The sequence below is a fragment of the Littorina saxatilis genome, linkage group LG15, assembly GCF_037325665.1.
Source record: "Littorina saxatilis isolate snail1 linkage group LG15, US_GU_Lsax_2.0, whole genome shotgun sequence".
In the NCBI taxonomy this organism is placed as follows: Eukaryota; Metazoa; Mollusca; class Gastropoda; order Littorinimorpha; family Littorinidae; genus Littorina; species Littorina saxatilis.
This window is the reverse complement of record NC_090259.1, coordinates 29,671,843-29,694,673: the sequence shown is the minus strand read 5'-3', so window position 1 is coordinate 29,694,673 and position 22,831 is coordinate 29,671,843. Positions and strand designations below refer to the sequence as shown.

The 22,831-nt window shown below is 45.3% G+C and overlaps 1 protein-coding gene across 1 annotated transcript in view; it reads left to right on the top strand.

The window, feature by feature from the left end:
- Window positions 1–22,831, top strand: part of LOC138949025 (ubiquitin carboxyl-terminal hydrolase 20-like) — a 38,606-nt gene that overhangs the window by 10,582 nt on the left and 5,193 nt on the right. The window contains exons 7-21 of the mRNA XM_070320724.1: window positions 7–85; window positions 1,078–1,900; window positions 2,250–2,344; window positions 2,550–2,743; window positions 11,133–11,237; window positions 11,781–11,826; window positions 12,386–12,497; window positions 13,987–14,052; window positions 14,632–14,758; window positions 15,942–16,005; window positions 16,878–16,983; window positions 18,766–18,847; window positions 20,135–20,243; window positions 21,642–21,747; window positions 22,421–22,636. Of these exons, the coding sequence (XP_070176825.1) occupies window positions 7–85; window positions 1,078–1,900; window positions 2,250–2,344; window positions 2,550–2,743; window positions 11,133–11,237; window positions 11,781–11,826; window positions 12,386–12,497; window positions 13,987–14,052; window positions 14,632–14,758; window positions 15,942–16,005; window positions 16,878–16,983; window positions 18,766–18,847; window positions 20,135–20,243; window positions 21,642–21,747; window positions 22,421–22,636 (2,330 nt within the window). The remainder of the gene's footprint in view (window positions 1–6; window positions 86–1,077; window positions 1,901–2,249; window positions 2,345–2,549; window positions 2,744–11,132; window positions 11,238–11,780; window positions 11,827–12,385; window positions 12,498–13,986; window positions 14,053–14,631; window positions 14,759–15,941; window positions 16,006–16,877; window positions 16,984–18,765; window positions 18,848–20,134; window positions 20,244–21,641; window positions 21,748–22,420; window positions 22,637–22,831) is intronic.

Below are 22,831 nucleotides of genomic sequence, written 5' to 3'. Positions count from 1 at the left end.
ACACAGACTGAGCTATGTGGTCCCGAGCGGCATTGTCAGTGGCATCAAAGCAGTGCATCCCATGTTCCGTGGATACACTCAGCAGGTAGGGAAGTCATGTGTCGTAACTTTATGAATACTAATGTTGATACAGTACCAGTGTTATGCCTCGTTTATTTAGTTTGAAAAGGCAGGGACAGGTTTCGGTATAGCTGAAGCCTTAGTTATATGTATCCCAATAAGTCAATACAGGCGAAGGTAAAAAACGGTCATACACGTAAAATTCCATTCGTGCAAAAAACACGAGTGTACGTGGGAGTTTCAGCCCACGAACAAAGAAGAAGAAGAATACAGGCGAAACTTTCTAGTCAATGGATTGGTTAACTAAAGAGGTAACATAGGACTGTGGATTCCATCATCTTTGGTTACAACATTTGACAAGAGTGCAGCCAAGCCAACACATTACTCACTGCCTTTGTCAATGAAACTGTTGAGCTGGCATCTTGCATGCGAGATACATCAATGATTTTGAAATGATTTCATTATTTGTACAATAAGTGTTTAACTGTGTGTCTACTTCAAAGACCACTGGGTTGACGTTCTGTAAATGTAACGTTGTGTTTTGTCAATGAATAAATGTTCCCCCCCCCCCCGCGAGTTTGGGGGAAGAATTTACCCGATGCTCCCCAGCATGTCGTAAGAGGCGACTAACGGATTCTGTTTCTCTTTTTACCCTTGTTAAGTGTTTCTTGTATAGAATATAGTCAAGCAGTATGTAAGAAATGTTAAGTCCTTTGTACTGGAAACTTGCATTCTCCCAGTAAGGTAATACATTGTACTACGTTGCAAGCCCCTGGAGCAAATTTTTTATTAGTGCTTCTGTGAACAAGAAACAATTGACAAGTGGCTCTATCCCATCTCCCCCCCCTTTCCCCGCCGCGATATAACCTTCGTGGTTGAAAACGACGTTAAACACCAAATAAAGAAAGAAAGAATAAATGTTCCAATAAGATTGAATTCTTGTTTTTTTGGTTTTGTTGAGCTTTGCTCTTTGCTGTTTGGAAGTTGACTTACCTGATCTCCCTTCTTTGTGGACAGGATGCCCAAGAGTTTCTTCGCTGCTTCATGGACCAGCTACACGAAGAGCTCAAATACCCAGAAGTCACCTCCGAAGATGAAGAAGAGGAAGAAGAAGATTCCGACGACACCAGCAATGATGAACATGTTGAAAGCCAGCCAGAGAGCGGCATAGCCTCTCCCACAGATCCTGGCTGCCAGAGCCTAGTCAGTAGTCTAGGGGGAGGAGGAGACCAGGTGACAAAGTCCATCATGCGAGATCGGCAAAACTCCATCGATTCCGGCAGCAGCCAATCAGAACTGGAGTACGAGACATGTGACTCTGGCCTCAGCAGTGAGCAGGGCTCGCAGGTCGGTCAAGCGTCTAGCGATGAAACCAGTGACGTGAACGAACAGAGCGCGTGCCTGCCAGCCAGCGAAACCAGCAGTAGTGTAAAAACGGTGAAAGCGGCGTCTCCCAACAGGTTCAGTCCCTCTCAGCATCGACGACAAAACAAGAACCGTAACTCCTTCACGTCGGCGCCTTCGCTTCCCCCAGGTGTCAGGTCGGGGGAGAACAATGTGGACACAGTGGCCAACTTGAAAGAGATGAAGGAAACGGCCAATCTCTTGTCCAAAATTGAGCGCGACAATGCTCGCAACCAAGGATTACCTGAGGATCATCTTCAGAAGAGCGAATCTGGGGAGTACCTGGATGCTTTGTCCGACTCTGCTCCCGCTGCTAACACAAGGTCGCGGACTGCGGCGGTTGTCCAGCAGCAACAACAGCAACCGCAGTTGCAGCTAGATAAGCCACCTCTGCGGAATGTTCCGCCTATTATTCATGCCACAGCTATTCGACAAGGTGTGAAGAATATTGCCTGTCTTCCTCTCTCTCTCTCCTCTTTCTCTCTGTCTCTGTGGTGTGTACCTTCGTGAGTGCGTTGCATTTTATTTTTGGCTTCTGTTTGTTTGAAATTAAGCCTTTTACTCTTTGACATTTTTGTTGCTGCCAGTGGATGGTACGTGGTGTGTGCCATGAAATCCCTCTGCTGGTCTGAGAGGCTTCTGTGGGATAAAACATTTTGCAATGTGGCAAATGGGAGGGTGGGGGGGGGGGGGGGGCAGGAAAGGTTCATGAGTACTGCAGGACTGGACTTTAGCCTTTGCAAGTTTGCTTTGGATTTCATTTCTCTTATGTCTTGCAATTTCAGGTCGAAAAAGGAAAAACATTCCACATGAAAGCGTCATCTCACATATCTTTGATGGCAAGATTCTCAGCTCGGTTCAGTGTCTCTACTGCGAGAGGGTGAGTAACTGGATTTCTCTATTCTTCCGAAAATGGACAGTGGACAACGGACTGGCTTTGTTTATTCTCGCTTGACAAGTGTTCATTCAGTCATTTCAATCCACGAAATCTATTTCATTCCATAACTCTTTGCTCTCATCCACGTTCGTTTTGACTCCAAATGAAGCAGATGTGCCAGCAAACCAGTCTCCTTCCTCTTCACCAGGTGTCGACAACGAGAGAGACGTTTCAGGACCTCAGCCTGCCCATCCCCAGCAAGGATTACCTGCAAGTTCTGCACTCGGGCCACCCCAGCGTGACGTCAGGGGGCGGGGCTATGGGCAGTCCAAGGGGCGGGGCTTGTGGTGACCAGCTGGGCACCCAGAGCTGGCTGGGGTGGATGTTCTCCTGGATGAAGAGGTAGGTCAAGGTCAAAGTTTTTTGGATTTACCTGTAGAGATGGCTGTACATGATGTGTGTTGTGGCACAGTGTGTGTAGTGTGTGTTTTAAGTTGAGATCTTCCAATATTCATTGTTTTACCTGTAGAGATGGCTGTACATGATGAGATTTTCCAATATTCATTGTACATGATTTATTGTGAGTTGTGCATCTATTTGCATGGTATTGTCCATAAGTGGTTAATGTGTTGCTGTATGCTTATTGTTAGGTTATTTTATTAGAATGTATATATGTATATGTACTTGATGTTTAAATAGTATGTTTTTATTCGTAGTTAACATGTAAAGCCCGGAGAGCATAGTTTTCTGTGGTTCATGCTATATAAGCTGTCATTATTATTTTTATTATTATTGACTGACTCACACGAGGAGCTCTTTCAGGAGGTATGGGAAATAGAAGCACCTTTGGCCCATGTGAAGTGAGAAGCGGCTAGGTCTTCTTTCATCTTTGTCTTGCTGTTACCTGTCAACCGGCGCAGTGGCATGGTGGTAAGACGTCGGCCTCCTAATCGGGAGGTCGTGAGTTCCAATCTCTGTCGCTGGTGCGTTAAGAGTGGAGATTTTTCCGATTTCCCAGGTCAACTTATGTGCAGACCTGCTAGTGACTTCACCTCCTTCGTATGTACACGCAAGCACAAGACCAAGTGCGCACGGAAAAGATCCTGTAATCCATGTCAGAGTTTGGTGGGTTATAGAAACACAAAAATACCCAGCATGCATCCCCCGAAATTGGCGTATGCTGCCTGAATTGCGGGGTAAAAACGGTCATACACGTAAAAATCCATGAGTGAACGTGTCTAAGCCCATGAACAAAGAAGAAGATGAAGAAGCTGTTACCTAGAGAGAGTAGAATCTGAATAGTGCTGTTTGCTGGAACTTCTATGCTATGAAAGATAGTGTGTGAATTCCTGCTGTGCATTTAAAAAGTAAAGTGAAGTATAGTAGAGTATAGTGATTCCTGCGATCTCAGGCCCCTCGGATGGAGGACACCTTCCAATGAGGGACACCTTCTGTCACGTTTCACATATATCACTTAAGGTGATTATGAACCGGTTAATTACTACTAATTAACTAACCACACCACGATCCACTCTCGCAGTCATACAATTAAATAGAGTCAACAAAAGTATAAGTTTCAGACGCCTGTTTATGTATAAACTCGCCACCTCCCTCGAGCCTTCACTCAAAATATGTTCCTTTTACGTTCTCAACACGTAAAAAACCCGTGGTCACTGACAAAATGCCAGTAGTATATAGAAAATTATAGTAACACGCTGAACCCGTGTAAATACAGTCAAAATGAGAATGTTCTGTTCAAAAAAGCTCTAGTTCATGCAGGGGTCACACACCCCACGTTGTCACTACTCCAATGAAATCACAGATAAGAAAAAGACAACGGTGGTCAACGGGGTGCGTAAGACACGGTGCACTTAGCTTTCTTTCTGTATGCTGGTTAGCCGGTATGCTGGTTAGCCGGGTTGCTGGTTAGCCGGGTTGCTGGTTAGCCGGTTCGCTGGTTAGCCGGTCTGCTGGTTAGCCGGTCTGCTGGTTAGCCGGTTAGCGTAGCTTCCTCAGGTCCCAGCTCCAACGTCTGCAGCTAGCAGTGCCCCGTCAAAAGGCAGCCGTGCAGCGGTTACAGGAAACCGACAGAAACGAATGAAGGCTGCAAACAGAAAGCATCGGTGCACTAAACATGTCAGCTACCCCTCACCCACCACCTTAAAACATGTCATCTTTAAATATCTCATCGAGCACGTGGGCCTGCACAAAACGGACTTTTTACAACAACAAAACAGCCATTTTCCGTCCTTCTCTCCCTATCTGCAAAAACCATATACAGATTAGTATTTTAGCGTCACAGAGAGTAAATTATGCGCTAACCTGGAAAGAACAACAGAGAGTATTTCATTCCACAAACACAGACTCATCAACAGCGTTAAATAATGATTTATTACCTCAAAAGCCTATGATTGTACTCTCATGGAAGCAAAAATCCGCTTCCTCCCTGGAACAGCCTCTGTTCGTCAACAGTGACCAAAAACGTCCAGAACCCCTTGTCGAATCCTTATGCGAAAGCCATCGCCGACGAAGGAAAGTTGACGACTTGTCCTCAGCAAAATACGTGGCAGAGAGAAGAAATAATTGGTGGAAGTTCCCTTAGAGTGCCGAATATAATACTCGGTGAAAAACCATCATACTCTAGAAACTGTGTATTAGATCCTTCCCCTTCTGCCGCTGGGTGTCAAGTGCGCCGTCCTTGTGCCTCTCTCAGACAACCTAGCCAATAACACGTGACTGACCTTGTCACAAAACCAGTCCAGCTATACACAATTCTGCCTCCCCAAGCAGAAAAAAGACACGAGAAACTCAATCCCTGAAAATCCCGTGTGCGCTGTCAGCGAAAAACCGTCAGCCCTATGACAGCAGAAACCTCCACTGTAAAACTCGTGCGCAGCAAACCCTCCGTGTTCATTGAGCACTGTCAGCAAACTCTGCTGTAGCCCAATATCACGTACAGGCGCTTTCTATCATAATCGACCAAGAACAGGCACTCCACTGAGTGACACTTTCTTGGTCTCTGTCACCCGATCGTGACACACCTCCCCTCTTCAAGACGAAACCTCGGTTTCGCTCACAGTCATGTTCTCCTCTCCAGCCCGAGAGAGAAAGTCAGCTCCAACATTGTTGGCGCCCGGAATGACGCGTACCGTGAATTGGTACGGTTGGAGAATCAACGCCCAGCGCATAAGTCTGGCGTTTGCCAACCTTGCAACCTGAAGATATTGCAGAGGTTGGTGGTCTGTTTCCAGACAGAAAGGTCGTCCTCAAGAACGAGCAACCCCTCGTTTCACCCCTGATGACTGCAACCTTCTCTGTCTTCTTGTCTTTGTTCTTCTGGTCTTTGTTCTTCTCCCCGTAGGCTGTCCTCTCTATGTAGGCGCGCAGCAGGTTGGCGTGGTACAGGCGTGCTTTCCCGTGCATCATGATCCTGTAGTCGTTCTGGCCCACCCTCGCTGTCACCTCAAAAGGTCCTTGCCACTGCAGTTGTAGCTTGTTGTGTTTGACAGGTAGAAGTAGCAACACCCGTTCTCCAATCTTGAAGCTGTGCGGCCGTGCCTTGCGGTCGAATCCTCGCGCATAACGCTGTGCTGCTCTCCCCAGGTTCTCTTGAGCCAGTTTGCAGGTCTCTTCAATCCTGTTCCTGAGTTCTACTATGTAGGTCGCTGTCGTCTGCACCTCCTCGTCAGCTTCTTCGTCCGTCCAAGCCTGACGCAGGATAGCCATGGGACCGCGTACCTGTCTGCCGTACAACAACTCAAATGGGGAAAAGCCCAAGCTCTCCTGAGGAACCTCGCGGTATGCGAAAAGCAATGCTGGGATGTACCTGTCCCACGTGCGTGGTTTCTCCTGAGCTAGTTTCCTCAGCATGGTCTTCAAGGTGCCATTGAACCTTTCCACCAGTCCGTTGCACTGAGCATGGTAAGGAGTGGTGAAGTGCTGCTCCAGTGATAGCAGTCGTGCTGCCTCCGCCATCACTCCTCCCGTGAACTGCGTGCCTCTGTCGGTGAGTACCTCTGATGGAATTCCCAGCCGGGACCACATAGTAACCAGAGCCTCAGCTACTCGCGTGGCTTCAATCGATTTCAGAGGGATCGCCTCTGGGTATCGAGTAGCGTAGTCCACCATGGTCAAAATGTATCTGTTTCCGTCCTCAGACGCAGGCAAGATGGGCCCGATGATGTCCACTGCCACCCGACGAAAGGGTTCGTCGATGAGCGGCATCTTCTCCAAGGGGACCTTCCTCACCCTTCCTTTGGCCACCACCTTCTGGCACTTATCGCAGGATGCGCAGAAACGTCGGACATCCGTGCAGATGCCTGGCCAGTAAAAGTGGCGCCAGACACGATCCGTGGTCTTCTTGGTGCCAAGATGACCTCCCAGAATCGAGTCGTGTGCCGTTGCCATGACACCCTCGCGAAACTCGCGAGGCACGACAACCTGTTTGAATGTACCTTCTTGGTTGCTAAACTCACGGTAGAGCAACTTCTTGTCCCTGAGGAACCTTGACCTCCCATGCTTCCCGCTCAGCTTCACCTTCCCCGACTTCGCGTGCTCCCGAGGAGTCGCTAGTGTCGGATCAGATGCCTGAGCCTTCGCGAGGAGCGCGGGGGTCACGTTCCCCAGGGCAGCTCGTGCAGCAGGTAGGGGTTTGAGAGGTTTATCCTCTCGCTCCGCCTGTGCCCGCGTGAGCACTGAAATGACGTCGGGAGACCGATAAACGGGAACCTCCCTGGTGACGCCGTCCACAAACTGAACCCGGTTTCCGATGAGCAGGTCGCATGGAGGATCGTCCATGACGACGGCCACAATGGTCCCCGTGAACAACGGTGTTACGACCTTGATCACTGCCGTGTTCAAGTCGTAAGCGTGAGATGCCTCGGCCATTCTCACTCTGATGCTGTCTCCTGTGTAGGCCATAGCTGGAACTAGACTCGCCCGAACCACTATCATGTCTGCCCCTGTGTCCCGCAGACCTTCGCCCTTCACTCCGTTAACGTAGACGTTGCAGTGGGGCTGGAAATGCTTCCTGGAGCACGGAACGCAGAGTTGTGGAATTGTGCATGAGCTCGTGACGTCCCTTAGCTCCTCACTGCCAACAAAGTGTACGCCCTTCTGGTCAGCCTGTCTCCTGTGGCAGTCCTTCTTCACGTGGCCCCGCTTGTTGCAGTAGTAACACTGGATGTCAGATCTGGAACTTGATCCCTTGTGTCCCTGATCGTCCTTCCCGTCCTTGGGTCCTGAAGAACCTGAATTTCCCGATTTTCCCGGCCGTGAGCCTGAGGATTTGCCGGAGATCGCCTGGGCGTCCTCGTGTACTCTGATCCAGTCGGCTGCCTCCTGAGTAGTCTTTGGCTGGTGCTCCTGCACGAAGGTCACCACCTCAGGTCGCAGGCTGGACATCAGTTGTTCCATGACAATGAGGTCGGCAAGGTCGTCGACGGTCCAGTTCTTCTCGGCCATCTCCACCCAGCGCCGCAGGTAGAGATTAAGGCGTGCCACAAACTGATGGCTCAGCTCGCCGCTCAGTCTCTTGCTGTTACGCAGACGTCGTCTGTAGGCTTCCGCAGTCAGGTTGAAGCGCTGGAGTAACGCCTTCTTTAGTGCCTGGTAGTCTCTCGCCTCGTCGTCCTCCAAAGCGTTGTAGAGCTGCAATGCGCGTCCTTTTAAACAGGTGCTAAGGCGGCTAGCCCACGTGGCCTCTTCCCACTTCTGGTCAGATGCAATGCGCTCAAACCGGCGTAAAAAGTCGTCGAGCTCGTCCTTGTCATCGTCGAACGTCGGCAGTCTCGTACGGTCGGCAACAAACGTCGGCGCGCTAGCCTGAGTAAGCGTACCTTTCTCGGCCTGTAGCCTAGCCAGTTCTAGCTGGAGATCGCGATCCGCCTGCTCTTTCTCTTTCCGTTCCTGTCTGTCACGTTCGGCCTGTCGTTCGGCCTGTCGTTCCTGTCTCTCAAGCTCGTCTTTCTTATCCTGACGGTCACGTTCGGCCTGTCGTTCTCTTTCTTGTCTTGCAAGTTCGTCTTTCTTTTCTTGTCTGTCAAGTTCGTCTTTCTTTTCCTGTCTGTCTCGTTCTGCCCGTCGTTCGGCCTGTCGTTCTCTTTCTTGTCTGTCAAGTTCGTCCTTCTTGTCCTGTCTGTCACGTTCGGCCTGTCGTTCTTGTCTGTCAAGCTCTTCTTTTCTCGTCTGTCGCTCTATGTCTTCCCTACGTTCCAGCTCCTTGCGCTTAAGCAAACTACGCGCTCTAACGCGTGCGTCTCGCTCTGTCTGTTCCTCACTACCAGGAGTCTCAAAAGTTAATCTCTTCGTAGGAGATCCCCCTGTAGCCATGGTTAGTTTAGCAAAGCTTTATCACAAAAGTAAGTCTAACGCAGCTATAGCTAGAACACGCGGTGATGAAAGCGATGGATACAAAAATCCAGTAACCAGAAAATGCAGAAGAAAAATCCAAACGGTGTGGAACAAATCGCGTAGCCTACTTTATGGCTGCTTTTTGCGGTGAAACAAAGTGTTTCCCACAGCCGTGGCCTACTTTATCGGCTGCTTTTTGCGGTGAAACAGAGTGTCTCCCACAGCCTTGGTTAGGACAGAAGTCCTCGGACCCTTCCCCCCCAAAATTCCAACAAAGTCAAAATATGGAGAAAAATCCAAGTAAAACAAGACGGTAGAAATGTAACCTGTTACAGAATACGAAACAACAATGTAGAGAAAACTGAGTAAAACGAATAACGAATCCGCTAACCCCGCTCAGCTCTCTGCAACGGAAAACTCTGAACGTACAACAACAAAGATTCACAAACAAAGGAAAGGGAGGTAATCACAGTTAGCGCATACAATAACTCACAAATTACAATTTACATTTCCTGCAAGATGTGAATCGCTTAAGGTGTGGTATATGATCAAAACTATACAAAAAAGGGTAGCACCAAGCAGAAAATAGGTCGAGCACTGACGAGATTATCTGCTCTTAGTTATCCTTAATTGGTGGGTTTTTATCAGTTGGAAATTAACTGAGTAAATCCCGGCTTGGCCCCCATGTGTCACGTTTCACATATATCACTTAAGGTGATTATGAACCGGTTAATTACTACTAATTAACTAACCACACCACGATCCACTCTCGCAGTCATACAATTAAATAGAGTCAACAAAAGTATAAGTTTCAGACGCCTGTTTATGTATAAACTCGCCACCTCCCTCGAGCCTTCACTCAAAATATGTTCCTTTTACGTTCTCAACACGTAAAAAACCCGTGGTCACTGACAAAATGCCAGTAGTATATAGAAAATTATAGTAACACGCTGAACCCGTGTAAATACAGTCAAAATGAGAATGTTCTGTTCAAAAAAGCTCTAGTTCATGCAGGGGTCACACACCCCACGTTGTCACTACTCCAATGAAATCACAGATAAGAAAAAGACAACGGTGGTCAACGGGGTGCGTAAGACACGGTGCACTTAGCTTTCTTTCTGTATGCTGGTTAGCCGGTATGCTGGTTAGCCGGGTTGCTGGTTAGCCGGGTTGCTGGTTAGCCGGTTCGCTGGTTAGCCGGTCTGCTGGTTAGCCGGTCTGCTGGTTAGCCGGTTAGCGTAGCTTCCTCAGGTCCCAGCTCCAACGTCTGCAGCTAGCAGTGCCCCGTCAAAAGGCAGCCGTGCAGCGGTTACAGGAAACCGACAGAAACGAACGAAGGCTGCAAACAGAAAGCATCGGTGCACTAAACATGTCAGCTACCCCTCACCCACCACCTTAAAACATGTCATCTTTAAATATCTCATCGAGCACGTGGGCCTGCACAAAACGGACTTTTTACAACAACAAAACAGCCATTTTCCGTCCTTCTCTCCCTATCTGCAAAAACCATATACAGATTAGTATTTTAGCGTCACAGAGAGTAAATTATGCGCTAACCTGGAAAGAACAACAGAGAGTATTTCATTCCACAAACACAGACTCATCAACAGCGTTAAATAATGATTTATTACCTCAAAAGCCTATGATTGTACTCTCATGGAAGCAAAAATCCGCTTCCTCCCTGGAACAGCCTCTGTTCGTCAACAGTGACCAAAAACGTCCAGAACCCCTTGTCGAATCCTTATGCGAAAGCCATCGCCGACGAAGGAAAGTTGACGACTTGTCCTCAGCAAAATACGTGGCAGAGAGAAGAAATAATTGGTGGAAGTTCCCTTAGAGTGCCGAATATAATACTCGGTGAAAAACCATCATACTCTAGAAACTGTGTATTAGATCCTTCCCCTTCTGCCGCTGGGTGTCAAGTGCGCCGTCCTTGTGCCTCTCTCAGACAACCTAGCCAATAACACGTGACTGACCTTGTCACAAAACCAGTCCAGCTATACACAATTCTGCCTCCCCAAGCAGAAAAAAGACACGAGAAACTCAATCCCTGAAAATCCCGTGTGCGCTGTCAGCGAAAAACCGTCAGCCCTATGACAGCAGAAACCTCCACTGTAAAACTCGTGCGCAGCAAACCCTCCGTGTTCATTGAGCACTGTCAGCAAACTCTGCTGTAGCCCAATATCACGTACAGGCGCTTTCTATCATAATCGACCAAGAACAGGCACTCCACTGAGTGACACTTTCTTGGTCTCTGTCACCCGATCGTGACACCTTCCATTGTCTCATTGCCAGTTGTCTTTACCAGATTAAACCTGTCATGACATTGAAAGGCCAGCTGCATACCTTGGCCTGTCCTAATTATGTCCCTTCATTGCAGGTACCATTTTAACGTAGTTAATTGATGATGATGAGTCTAACGTTTAATCATGTTCTGCAGTTTCTTTGTGGGACCAACAATCACGCTGAGAGACTGTCTGTCTGCTTTTTTCTCTGCCGATGAACTGAAGGGCGACAACATGTACAGCTGTGAACAGTGCAAAAAGTAAGAACGTGTGTGTGTGTGTGTGTTACTGTGTGTGTTAGTGTGTGTGTTAGGCCAACAAAAAAATTAGTCTGTTTACGGTAACATAGGCACAAAAAAATAGGGTCGATAGGTCGGGATTTTTTTTTTCCCCAAAAACATAGTTTTAAGTTATTTTGCCAAAAAACAGACTTTTTTTTTTTCCCCCAAATGCCAAAAAAAGTCTTGGGTCGCGCGAAAAAAATAGGGTCGGTCGGGATCATACCGTAAAGAGACTTTTTTTTTTTTTTTGCCTTAGTGTGCATGTCTGTGTGCTCGGGAGTTTGCATGCATGTGTGTGTGTGCCTAGCCTGCGTTCCTTGCCAGTCTCTGTGTGTTAGGGAGTCATGACTCATATTGGTTTTTTGTATGAAGGACATATTTCTATTGAAATATTTATGACATGGTTTTTATTTTTACTGAATCAGAAATTTAGAAAGCACATTTCAAATATTAGTACTATGCAAAGCAGTTGTGAAGTGACATGTTTTCTTCTACTTGTAAATGAATTTGTACTTGTTTCAGGTTGAGGAATGGCTTAAAATACTCCAAAGTGCTTGAGCTACCAGAGGTCAGTTGCTTTTATCAAAATCTACTGTTTATACTTATATTGTTTGAATTTTATCATAACACAGCATGGTTCTTGAACTCTGGGGGAGATCCCTTTGATGTAGATTGAATTGTTGCACGACGGCCGCAGTGGCGGGGTGGTAAGACGTCGGCCTATTAATCGGAAGGTCATGAGTTTGAATCACGGCCGCCTGGTGGGTTAAGGATGGAGATTTTTCTTATCTCCCAGGTCAACTTATGTGCAGACCTCCTTGTGCCTTATTCTCCTTCGTGTGTACATGCAAGCAAAAGACCAAGTGCGCACAGAAAAGATCCTGTAATCCATGTCAGAGTTCGATGGGTTATAGAAACACGAAAATACCCAGCATGCTTCCCTTGAAATCGGCGTATGCTTCCTGAATGTCGGGGTAAAAACGGTCATACACGTAATAACCCACTCATGCAAAAAAAATGAGTGAACGTGGGAGTTTCAGCCCATGAACAAAGATGAAGAGAAGAGAATTGTTGCAGATTCAGGCTGTAAATGTGTTTGTGTGATGCCCTGTGTTCTGTGTTTGTAGATCTTGTGCATCCATCTGAAGAGGTTCCGGCACGAGTTCTTCTCCTCCAAGATCAACACCTACATCTCCTTCCCTCTGCACGGCCTGGAGATGAAACCATACTTGCACAAAGGTCAGGAAACAAAGGAGATCTGATATTTGTGAAGGAAAGTATGGATTGTATGGTTTTGATGGTCACTTTGTCTCCTCACATCGATCATGTGTTTGGTCACTTGTGGTGATGCTAGGCTTAGTTGTCTGTTTTGGTCACTTGTGGTGATGCTAGACTTAGTTGTCTGTTTTGGTCACTTGTGGTGATGCTAGACTTAGTTTCTGTTTTGGTCACTTGTGGTGATGCTAGACTTAGTTGTCTGTTTTGGTCACTTGTGATGCTAGACTTAGTCTGTTTTGGTCACTTGTGGTGATGCTAGACTTAGTTGTCTGTTTTGGTCACTTGTGATGCTAGACTTAGTTGTCTGTTTTGGTCACCTGTGGTGATCCTAGACTTAGTTGTCTGTTTTGGTCACTTGTGGTGATGCTAGGCTTAGTTGTCTGTTTTGGTCACTTGTGGTGATGCTAGGTTTAGTTGTCTGTTTTGGTCACTTGTGGTGATCCTAGGCTTATTTGTCTGTTTTGGTCACTTGTGGTGATGCTAGGTTTAGTTGTCTGTTTTGGTCACTTGTGGTGATCCTAGGCTTATTTGTCTGTTTTGGTCACTTGTGGTGATGCTAGGTTTATTTGTCTGTTTTGGTCACTCGTGGTGATGCTAGGTTTAGTTGTCTGTTTTGGTCACTTGTGGTGATGCCAGACTTAGTTGTCTGTTTTGGTCACTTGTGGTGATGCTGGATTTAGTTGTCTGTTTTGGTCACTTGTGGTGATGCTAGGCTTAGTTGTCTGTTTTGGTCACTTGTGGTGATGCTAGACTTAGTTGTCTGTTTTGATCACTTGTGGTGATGCTAGGCTTAGTTGTCTGTTTTGGTCACTTGTGGTGATGCTAGACTTAGTTGTCTGTTTTGGTCACTTGTGGTGATGCTAGGTTTATTTGTCTGTTTTGGTCACTCGTGGTGATGCTAGGCTTAGTTGTCTGTTTTGGTCACTTGTGGTGATGCTAGACTTAGTTGTCTGTTTTGGTCACTTGTGGTGATGCTAGGCTTATTTGTCTGTTTTGGTCACTCGTGGTGATGCTAGGCTTAGTTGTCTTTTTTGGTCACTTGTGGTGATGCTAGACTTAGTTGTCTGTTTTGATCACTTGTGGTGATGCTAGGCTTAGTTGTCTGTTTTGGTCACTTGTGATGCTAGACTTAGTTGTCTGTTTTGGTCACTTGTGGTGATGCTAGGTTTAGTTGTCTGTTTTGGTCACTTGTGGTGATGCCAGACTTAGTTGTCTGTTTTGGTCACTTGTGGTGATGCTAGGCTTATTTGTCTGTTTTGGTCACTTGTGGTGATGCTAGGCTTAGTTGTCTGTTTTGGTCACTTGTGGTGATGCTAGGCTTAGATGTCTGTTTGTTAGATATACTGTGATGGGTTCACAGAATCAAATGACAAATGGATTTGAAACTATTTGTCATGTCTGGTTTCCTTTCTGGCAGTTTATCTCACTTTTGTCACTATTTCTTTTTCAGACTGCAAATCTGAAATAACATCCTATAACCTGATAGCTGTTGTGTGCCACCATGGGACTGCTGGAGGTCAGTGCATTTATGTCTAGTATATTTTACCCTTTACCCTTACAGACATGCTCTCTGTCTGGCACACTCACATGCACACACACGCACATACGCACGCACAAAGTCAACTCTGTAGCATTGTGCTGACAGATCTATGAGCAAACTTTTAGTTCAGAATGATGGTGTACCACTGACAGACAAAAAGAGAAAAGAAGGATCATGAATAACTACACCAATTCAGTTTGAAATGATACCCCTTTTGGTTTATTTCGGCCAATAGACATTTTAATGAGAAAGAATGATATTTTCTTTGCTGTCACTTGCCACCAGTGCAACAAGAAGCAACATTGTTTTGATTCACTTTTACTAAAAAGCAGCCCTGAAAGTCAAAAAAATGGTGTACTAGCTTTGGCTAGTGATTCTGAACATTTACTAGCCAGAGGGCAAACTTTGCTTGCAAAACCAACAATTTGTTTCAGCAACTTGACTCGCATTTGGCGAGTAAATGAACATTTCTACTTGCCAGTTACATGTTTCTACTCACCATGGCGAGTAAAATACTCGCCACTTTTAGGCCTGAGAAGATTTATTGTTGCACAGGGGGTCACTACACGGCGTACTGCCTGAACCACATCAACGAGCAGTGGTACGAGTACGATGACCAGTATGTTACGGAGGTGGACGTTGGTCAGGTCATCAACTGTGAAGCCTACGTCCTTTTCTACAGGTGAGCTTTTCAGTGTGTCACAACTATAGTGCTGTGTTACAAACACAAAATTGAAGTGCAGTGTTACAAACATAACATTTTAAGTGCAGTGTTACAAACACAAAATTGAGGTGCAGTGTTACAAACATTACAATTAAGTGCAGTGTTACAAACACAAAATTGAGGTGCAGTGTTACAAACATTACAATTAAGTGCAGTGTTTACTTCTTCTTCTGCATTCCCGTTGCCATGCTAGACTGTCAAGGTTGTTGATGTGATGAAGTCTGCAGTTCGCCGGAGGGTGGTCATACAGCTGGTAAACTTGCAGCTGTCTCTAGACATAAAGACCCGAAAAACTCAAAGCGGAGACACAGAGGATGGAATGTAGGAAGCCTGGTACTTGGAAGTACAGACCATATTTGCTGCCATCTGCTTTAAGGTGGGACGAGATCAGAATCACCAACAACCTCAGACAGTTACTTCAAGCCAGTGAAGAAGTCAGCTTTATTTTCCTGTTTGATATGAATACTCGGAAGATCTGCATATCAAGAAAAATTTTGCAGAATGGTTTTAGGGAAGGATGTGATCACGATTAGGTAGTTTGTGTTCTCTTTCCCAGAATTTATTGAGGTTGTTAATGTGAACACTGTGGTTCCAGGAAGAACGATGACCACATGTTGAATTTATTGAGGTTGTTAATGTGAACACTGTGGTTCCAGGAAGAACGATGACCACATGTTGAATTTATTGAGGCTGTTAATGTGAACACTGTGGTTCCAGGAAGAACGATGACCACATGTTGAATTTATTGAGGTTGTTAATGTGAACACTGTGGTTCCAGGAAGAACGATGACCACATGTTGAATTTATTGAGGTTGTTAATGTGAACACTGTGGTTCCAGGAAGAACGATGACCACATGTTGAATTTATTCCAAACGGTAAAAGATCCAGAAAACGCAGACGAATAGTATCCAACGATGTTGACACGTCAGCAAAAAAGGGTGAAGTGAAGATGGCGCCCGGGTGACACTGGTTTTGGCGCCAAGCGCTACTAGAGCCACCCGGCAAGGGCGGCCACTCTGGGGTATAACTCTAGTTTCACTTTCGTTTTCCTTTCGGTAGTAAAGGGGTTATATGCAAAATAACATTGTGTTAGTAAGTATAAATAAATAAGAAAATTATTATAAATTTTCACGGTTCCAGGAAGAACGATGACAACATGTTGAACCTGAGAATGAAGGCCATGAAACTACGAGAGTCGGATGAGGTAGGTTGCTGCACTGACGATTTTGAGAATGCAACTGACTGGTACTGGTGATGATTATTCTTTTTCTTAAGACAGTGTGGGTGTGTCTGTGCACACATGATACAGAGATTGAGTTAGCAGGTTTGAGACTTTGGGAGCGGACGAGAAGAAGGGCGACATTCCAGAGGAGGGGAGGGGTATTCGTGTTCACACAAATGCATGATTTCCACAGCTTTAGATCACCCAAAGGGGTGTATGTTTATGAGTTTTGCAAAGTTATTGCTTAGATCTTGTGTGCTTAGTTCTTTTTGGCATCCACAGTGATGAAAAGCAATGCGTCAGATTGGCTGAAATTGAAATTTGTTTGTGATTAGGCCTAAAAAAAAAAATAGGTGTGGATACGGTAACCCGACCTACCCTATTTTTAGGGGCCGACCCTATAAGTATAACTTTTTATTACATTTGTCCAAAAAATAAAAAGATAAATAAAAATATAAAAAAAACGAGTGCAGAAAACGCAATGAAAGCGAAAGCGCTCGAGTCGCACACTTATTTCCCTGTCAAGTAGGTTTAATTTGTACACATTAAAAAAAAAAGTTAAAAAAAAAAGTGATTGCCTACCTTCCTACCCTATTTTTTGTGGCTATGTTACCTTAACCACACCTATTTTTTTTTTTTTGCCTTATAACCAATCCGACTCATCAGCTCAATCCCACTTATATTTGTCTGCAAAGTATCCACCAATCAGTGAAATGGATCTTCCGTATGATAGCAGTACCTTACTCTTATGTTACAGTCCAGCCTGTTTTAATTTGTTTTATTAGGTGGTAGATAAGTAACATATAAGCATTTGCTGTGTTAAAAGTACCACTGTCTTTTGGTGTTATCTACAGCCCAGCCTACTGCAGTTCTATGTGTCCAAACAGTGGATCAACAGATTCAACACCTTTGCTGAACCAGGTCCCATTTCCAACAGGGATTTTCTCTGCAAGCATGGAGGTGAGACTTGCGGTGATAGAGTATTATTTGTTGTTTGCTTCATTGATTGTGAGGTGTGAGTGGATGATAAATGGATACAGTGGAACCCCCTTTTAAGACCTTCACAAATATGAGAAAATGAGGTCTTAAAAAGGAAGGAATCTTCTTCTTCTGCGTTCGTGGGCTGAAACTCCCACGTACACTCGTGTTTTTTGCACGAGTGGAATTTTACGTGTATGACCGTTTTTTACCCCGCCATTTAGGCAGCCATACGCCGTTTTCGGAGGAAGCATGCTGGGTATTTTCGTGTTTCTATAACCCACCGAACTCTGACATGGATTACAGGATCTTTTTCGTGCGCACTTGGTCTTGTGCTTGCGTGTACACACGGGGGGTGTTCGGACACCGAGGAGAGTCTGCACACAAAGTTGACTCTGAGAAATATCTCTCTCGCCGAACGTGGGGACGAACTCACGCTGACAGCGGCCAACTGGATACAAATCCAGCGCGCTACCGACTGAGCTACATCCCCGCCCGGAAGGAGTCTTAAACTGGAGGTACGTTTAGAGATGTTATGAACAGAAAATGTGAGAAAACAGGGTCCTAAAGAGGAGGAGTCTTAATTTGAGGGGTCTTAAAAGGGGGGTTCCACTGGAGATGGATGGTTAAATGGGGAGAAAGCCAGGTGGATTGGCTGGATTGATTGACTGGTTTGATTGATTGCTTGCTTCCCTAGTTGATTGACTAGTGCAGAGCTTGTACAACACTCACGGGTATTTCATGTGCTGTGTTTGCTTGTGTGTGTGTGCACTGTGTCCCTCTGTACGTGTGTGGGTGTATTCTTCTTCTTCTTCTTCTTCTTCTGTGTTCCCGTTGCCATGCTACACTGTCAAAGTTGAAGATGTGATGAAGTCTGCAGTTTGCCGCAGGGACTCTGCTGGGCCCGTGTGGTATTATAATGCATGGGTGGGATTCTTCCGGTATATTCAGAAAATCCGGATTCGTAATGTCTGTGGTGACGGTTTTTTGGTTGTTAATTATACAAGTCCTTCAGCGTCTGGGGGCCCAGAACAGATTAAAATTCTTCAGGATTCATGACATTTTTCAGTCCCATCCATGATAATGCTCACTCTCTTGCAGTCGGCCTTTCTCAATCTCTTATGCTCTCACTGCCTCTAGCTTCTTCTTCTTCTTCTGTGTTCGTGGGCTGAAACTCCCACGTACACTCATGTTTTTTGCACGAGTGGAATTTTACGTGTATGACCGTTTTTTACCCCGCCATTTAGGCAGCCATACGCCGTTTTCGGAGGAAGCATGCTGCTGGGTATTTTCGTGTTTCTATAACCCACCGAACTCTGACAACATGGATTACAGGATCTTTTTCGTTGCGCACTTGGTCTTGTGCTTGCGTGTACACACGGGGGGTGTTCGGACACCGAGGAGAGTCTGCACACAAAGTTGACTCTGAGAAATAAATCTCTCGCCGAACGTGGGGACGAACTCACGCTGACAGCGGCCGACTGGATACAAATCCAGCGCGCTACCGACTGAGCTACATCCCCGCCCCACTGCCTCTAGCTGATGAGTGGGATTGGTTATAATCACTGCCTCTTGTCCCCCTCTCTCTTTAAGTTTTCTAAGCTGCTGTATCGTTGCGAGACTTGTTTTAAAATGTTGGTAAAGCTGGGGATTAGCTTTGTTTTGTCTTCATGTTAAAAGGTGTTGTCAAAATAGACATGCATTGCTATTGCTCACTATTGAAAATTAAGCGCTAATCTAATCATGTCTTTGATGTTTGATCAGGTGTGCCTCCACACAAGCTAGGTCACGTGGACGATTTGGTGGAACCGGTGGAACAGAGCGTGTGGGAACTGCTGTACAGCAAGTAAGCCTCTGACCTGTCTTTAGTGTACGATTTAATTGTGTACTTTAGCTTAACACTTTCTACCCCACCTATGTTGACCAAGTTTTTTTTTAGCCGAGACCAGCTGTGCTGCAGCAGGTCACTCAGAATTGTAGTAACTGTGTAGAAACTGTGTATTAACACGCTGGAATGCAGGCGTTAGATCCACGTTACAGGAGGCAACTGAAGTGACTGTGTGTACGGATATATTCGTACCAGGTCAGATAGAGCCATATGAGTGGGTACGGATATATCCGTACCTGGAAGACAATGAGTTAAGTGTTGGGTGGGAACTCATGTACAGCAAGTAAGCCTCTGTCCTGTCTTTAGTGTATCATTTCATTGTGTACTTGAGCTCTAGTGTTGGGTGGGAACTCATGTACAGCAAGTAAGCCTCTGGCCTGTCTTTAGTGTATCATTTCATTGTGTGCTTCAGCTCTAGTGTTGGGTGGGAACTCATGTACAGCAAGTAAGCCTCTGGCCTGTCTTTAGTGTATCATTTTATTGTGTATTTTAGCTCTAATATGCGCCGAAATGGCTGCGATCTGCTGGCTGATGTGAATGCGTGATGTATTGTGTACAAAAAATTCCATCTCACACGGCATTAATCCCTGCGCCTCGAATATGTGCGCAATATAAATTGAAAAAAAAAAAAAAAAAAAAAAAAAAATCCCTGCGCTTAGAACTGTACCCACAGAATACGCACGATATAAGCCTCATATTGATTGATTGATTGATAGTGTTGGGTGGTATGTTATGACCGGGGCGTTGATCATAGAAAAGTGTGTATGTCAGCCAGTTTGTGAACCAGTAGTAGCTATAATGAGACATTTTATCTGGGTCCAACAGGAACTTCTGCTCTGTTATGGCTACCTGTCAAACTGGGTCTGACTATGGTGTGCTTATAAGATGATGTTAGTATCAAGAAGTCTTTGTGGATTTCATTCAACCCGCACAATAGCAGAAATAACCAGTTGCTGTAGCCAATGCTGTTCTCAGGTCTTGGTCTTCAGTCACTGACGCATACTTTTTTGATCCGACGCATTGTTCTGAGTGTGATCCCTGACTGGTTGACCATCCAATAATTTAGACATTGTGACCGAAGAATCTTTTGGAGCCAAGGCATTCGGACTGATACATATTTCCCGTCAAACGCTGAAGAAGAAGAAGAAGATACATATTTTCAATCCAGGTCCAACTGAGCTATTGTCCTGTAAGTCTGGGAACAAAACTGTGTAGACACTAACAGATGTTTATGTGTACATTCAGATTTGGAGGCGGGCCGGTGTGCAACCGACTGCACCCTTGCCAGGTGTGCCAGGAGGAACTGGACATGATGAAAGCTCGGCAGAAATGGGAGATGGACAACTTTGTTGCTGTGAGTGTGAACAAGATTTTATTGTCTAAGTTTATAAATTACTGATGCAGTGATTTTATTTTGACCTGAAATATTTTGTGAAATTCTGCCTCGTTGTTATGTTGTATGGAACAGTTTAGTCAAACTTTAATGCCGTGATCTGTTTCTTATGAACATTTGTTGTTACTAAGCTGCAATTTTTTGAGTCACTTGAGAAAAAGTGACTCTATGTAATCGGTCAGTGTTAGTCTGTCCGGCCGGCCGGCCGGCCGTCCGGCCGGCCGGCCGGCCGTCCGGCCGGCCGTCCGTAGACACCACCTTAACGTTGGACTTTTCTCGGAAACTATCAAAGCGATCGGGCTCATATTTTGTTTAGTCGTGACCTCCAATGACCTCTACACTTTAACGATGGTTTCGTTGACCTTTGACCTTTTTCAAGGTCACAGGTCAGCGTCAAAGGAAAAATTAGACATTTTATATCTTTGACAAAGTATCTCGGAAACTATCAAAGCGATCGGGCTCATATTTTGTTTAGTCGTGACCTCCAATGACCTCTACACTTTAACGATGGTTTTGTTGACCTTTGACCTTTTTCAAGGTCACAGGTCAGCGTCAAAGGAAAAATTAGACATTTTATATCTTTGACAAAGTTCATCGGATGTGATTGAAACTTTGTAGGATTATTCTTTACATCAAAGTATTTACATCTGTAGCCTTTTACGAACGTTATCAGAAAAACAAGGGAGATAACTAGCCTTTTCTGTTCGGCAACACACAACTTAACGTTGGGCTTTTCTCGGAAACTATAAAAGTGACCGGGCTCAAATTTTATGTGAACGTGACTCATTGTGTTGTGAATAGCAATTTCTTCCTGTCCATCTGATGCCTCATATAATATTCAGAACTGCGAAAGTGACTCGATCGAGCGTTTGCTCTTCTTGTTTTAACGTGAAATGATACAATTTACTGTGTTATTCATTTTGTGTGAGGAGTTTAAAGAACAAATTCTGTTTCTATCCACAATCAGACAATAAAGTTTTGTTGTGTTGTATTGTATAGTGTTGTATTGTATAGTGCTGTATTGTATTGTATTGTATTGTATTGTATAGTGCTGTATTGTATTGTATTGTATTGTATTGTATAGTGCTGTATTGTATTGTATTGTCTTGTATTGCATTGTTCTTGTTCTTGTGACAAGCAGAATCAAAACTGACAGGCTTCATGACCCTCTGGATGGATGTAGTAAAAGAAGCACGTTCCTTTCTGTTCATTTTACATGTGCAGACTATTTCGTGTTTGTGTGTGTGTATGTGTGTGTGCAGCTGAACGAGGAGTTTCTGTCCGGGGGCGTTCTCTACCCTGTCATCAACGCCATGTCATTTTACATGTTTGTTGATGTATGTGTTTGTGTGTGTGCAGCTGAACGAGGAGTTTCTGTCTGGGGACGTTCACTACCCTGTGATCAACGCCATGAGCATGGCCTGGTTCAAAGAGTGGGAGGCCTTTGTCAAGGGCAAGACTGACAGTGAGCTCACTTTTCTCCCTCATTCATTACACTATCTATACATTATGGCGAACCTCCCGTTTTAGACTTCCAAAAATCTTAGAAATTCAGGTCTTATAAAGGGTGTAAATTTACAGAGGATTTGAACAAACTGGGTCCTTAAATTAGGGTGTCTTAAATTAGGGTGTCTTAAATTAGGGTGTCTTAAATTAGGGTGTCTTTAATTAGGAGGGTGTCTTTAATTAGGAGGGTGTCTTAAATTAGGAGGGTGTCTTAAATTAGGGTGTCTTAAAAGGGGGTTCCACTGCATACAGGTGAACCTCCCTTTTAAGACTTACAAAAAGCTTAGAAATTCAGGTCTTAAAAAGGAGGTATTCTTAGAATGGCGGTCAATTTATGGAGGTAATGAACAGAAAATCTAAAAAAAAGCCAAGGTCTTAAGAGGGAGGAGGTCTTAAGCGCGGGTATGCTCAGCTACATTGTCTTTATAATGAAGAGAAATGATTACTTCAATGTCAAATAGTCTCTTCTAGCTCCACCAGGTGCTCCGGTATGTAAACAGTTGTACCTCTGGTCTTATTTTCACATCATTTTGGGCATTATGTGATGCTAAACCTCCAGTTTTACATGGAACCCTTTTAGCATCATGATAATGAAGAGGAATAATAAGACAAATAACAAATTTATCTTCCAGTTCCACCGGGCCCCATCGACAACAGCAGGATCATGGTGTACCGTAACGGGCAGTACCAGCTGCGCCCCACTGCCGATTACGGCCAGCTGTCGCCCGACATGTGGAACTTCCTCTACAACATCTACGGCGGTGGGCCGGAAGCCGTCATCAGGCAGAGGGCGCTGTCATCATCACAATCATCCACGACGGTTTCGTCATCATCGCCCCCCTCCAAAGGTGGGGAGCATGTGTTTGTACGGGAATGGAGAGGGGAGTGGGGGGATGGGGGGGTAGAGTGGCAATAACCTGATATAGCCCTGTGTGAGGTTAACTCATTGTCTCCCAGGTACGGATATATCCGTACCCACTCATATGGCTCTATCTGACCAGGTAAGGATATATCCGTACACACAGTCACTACATTGCATCTGC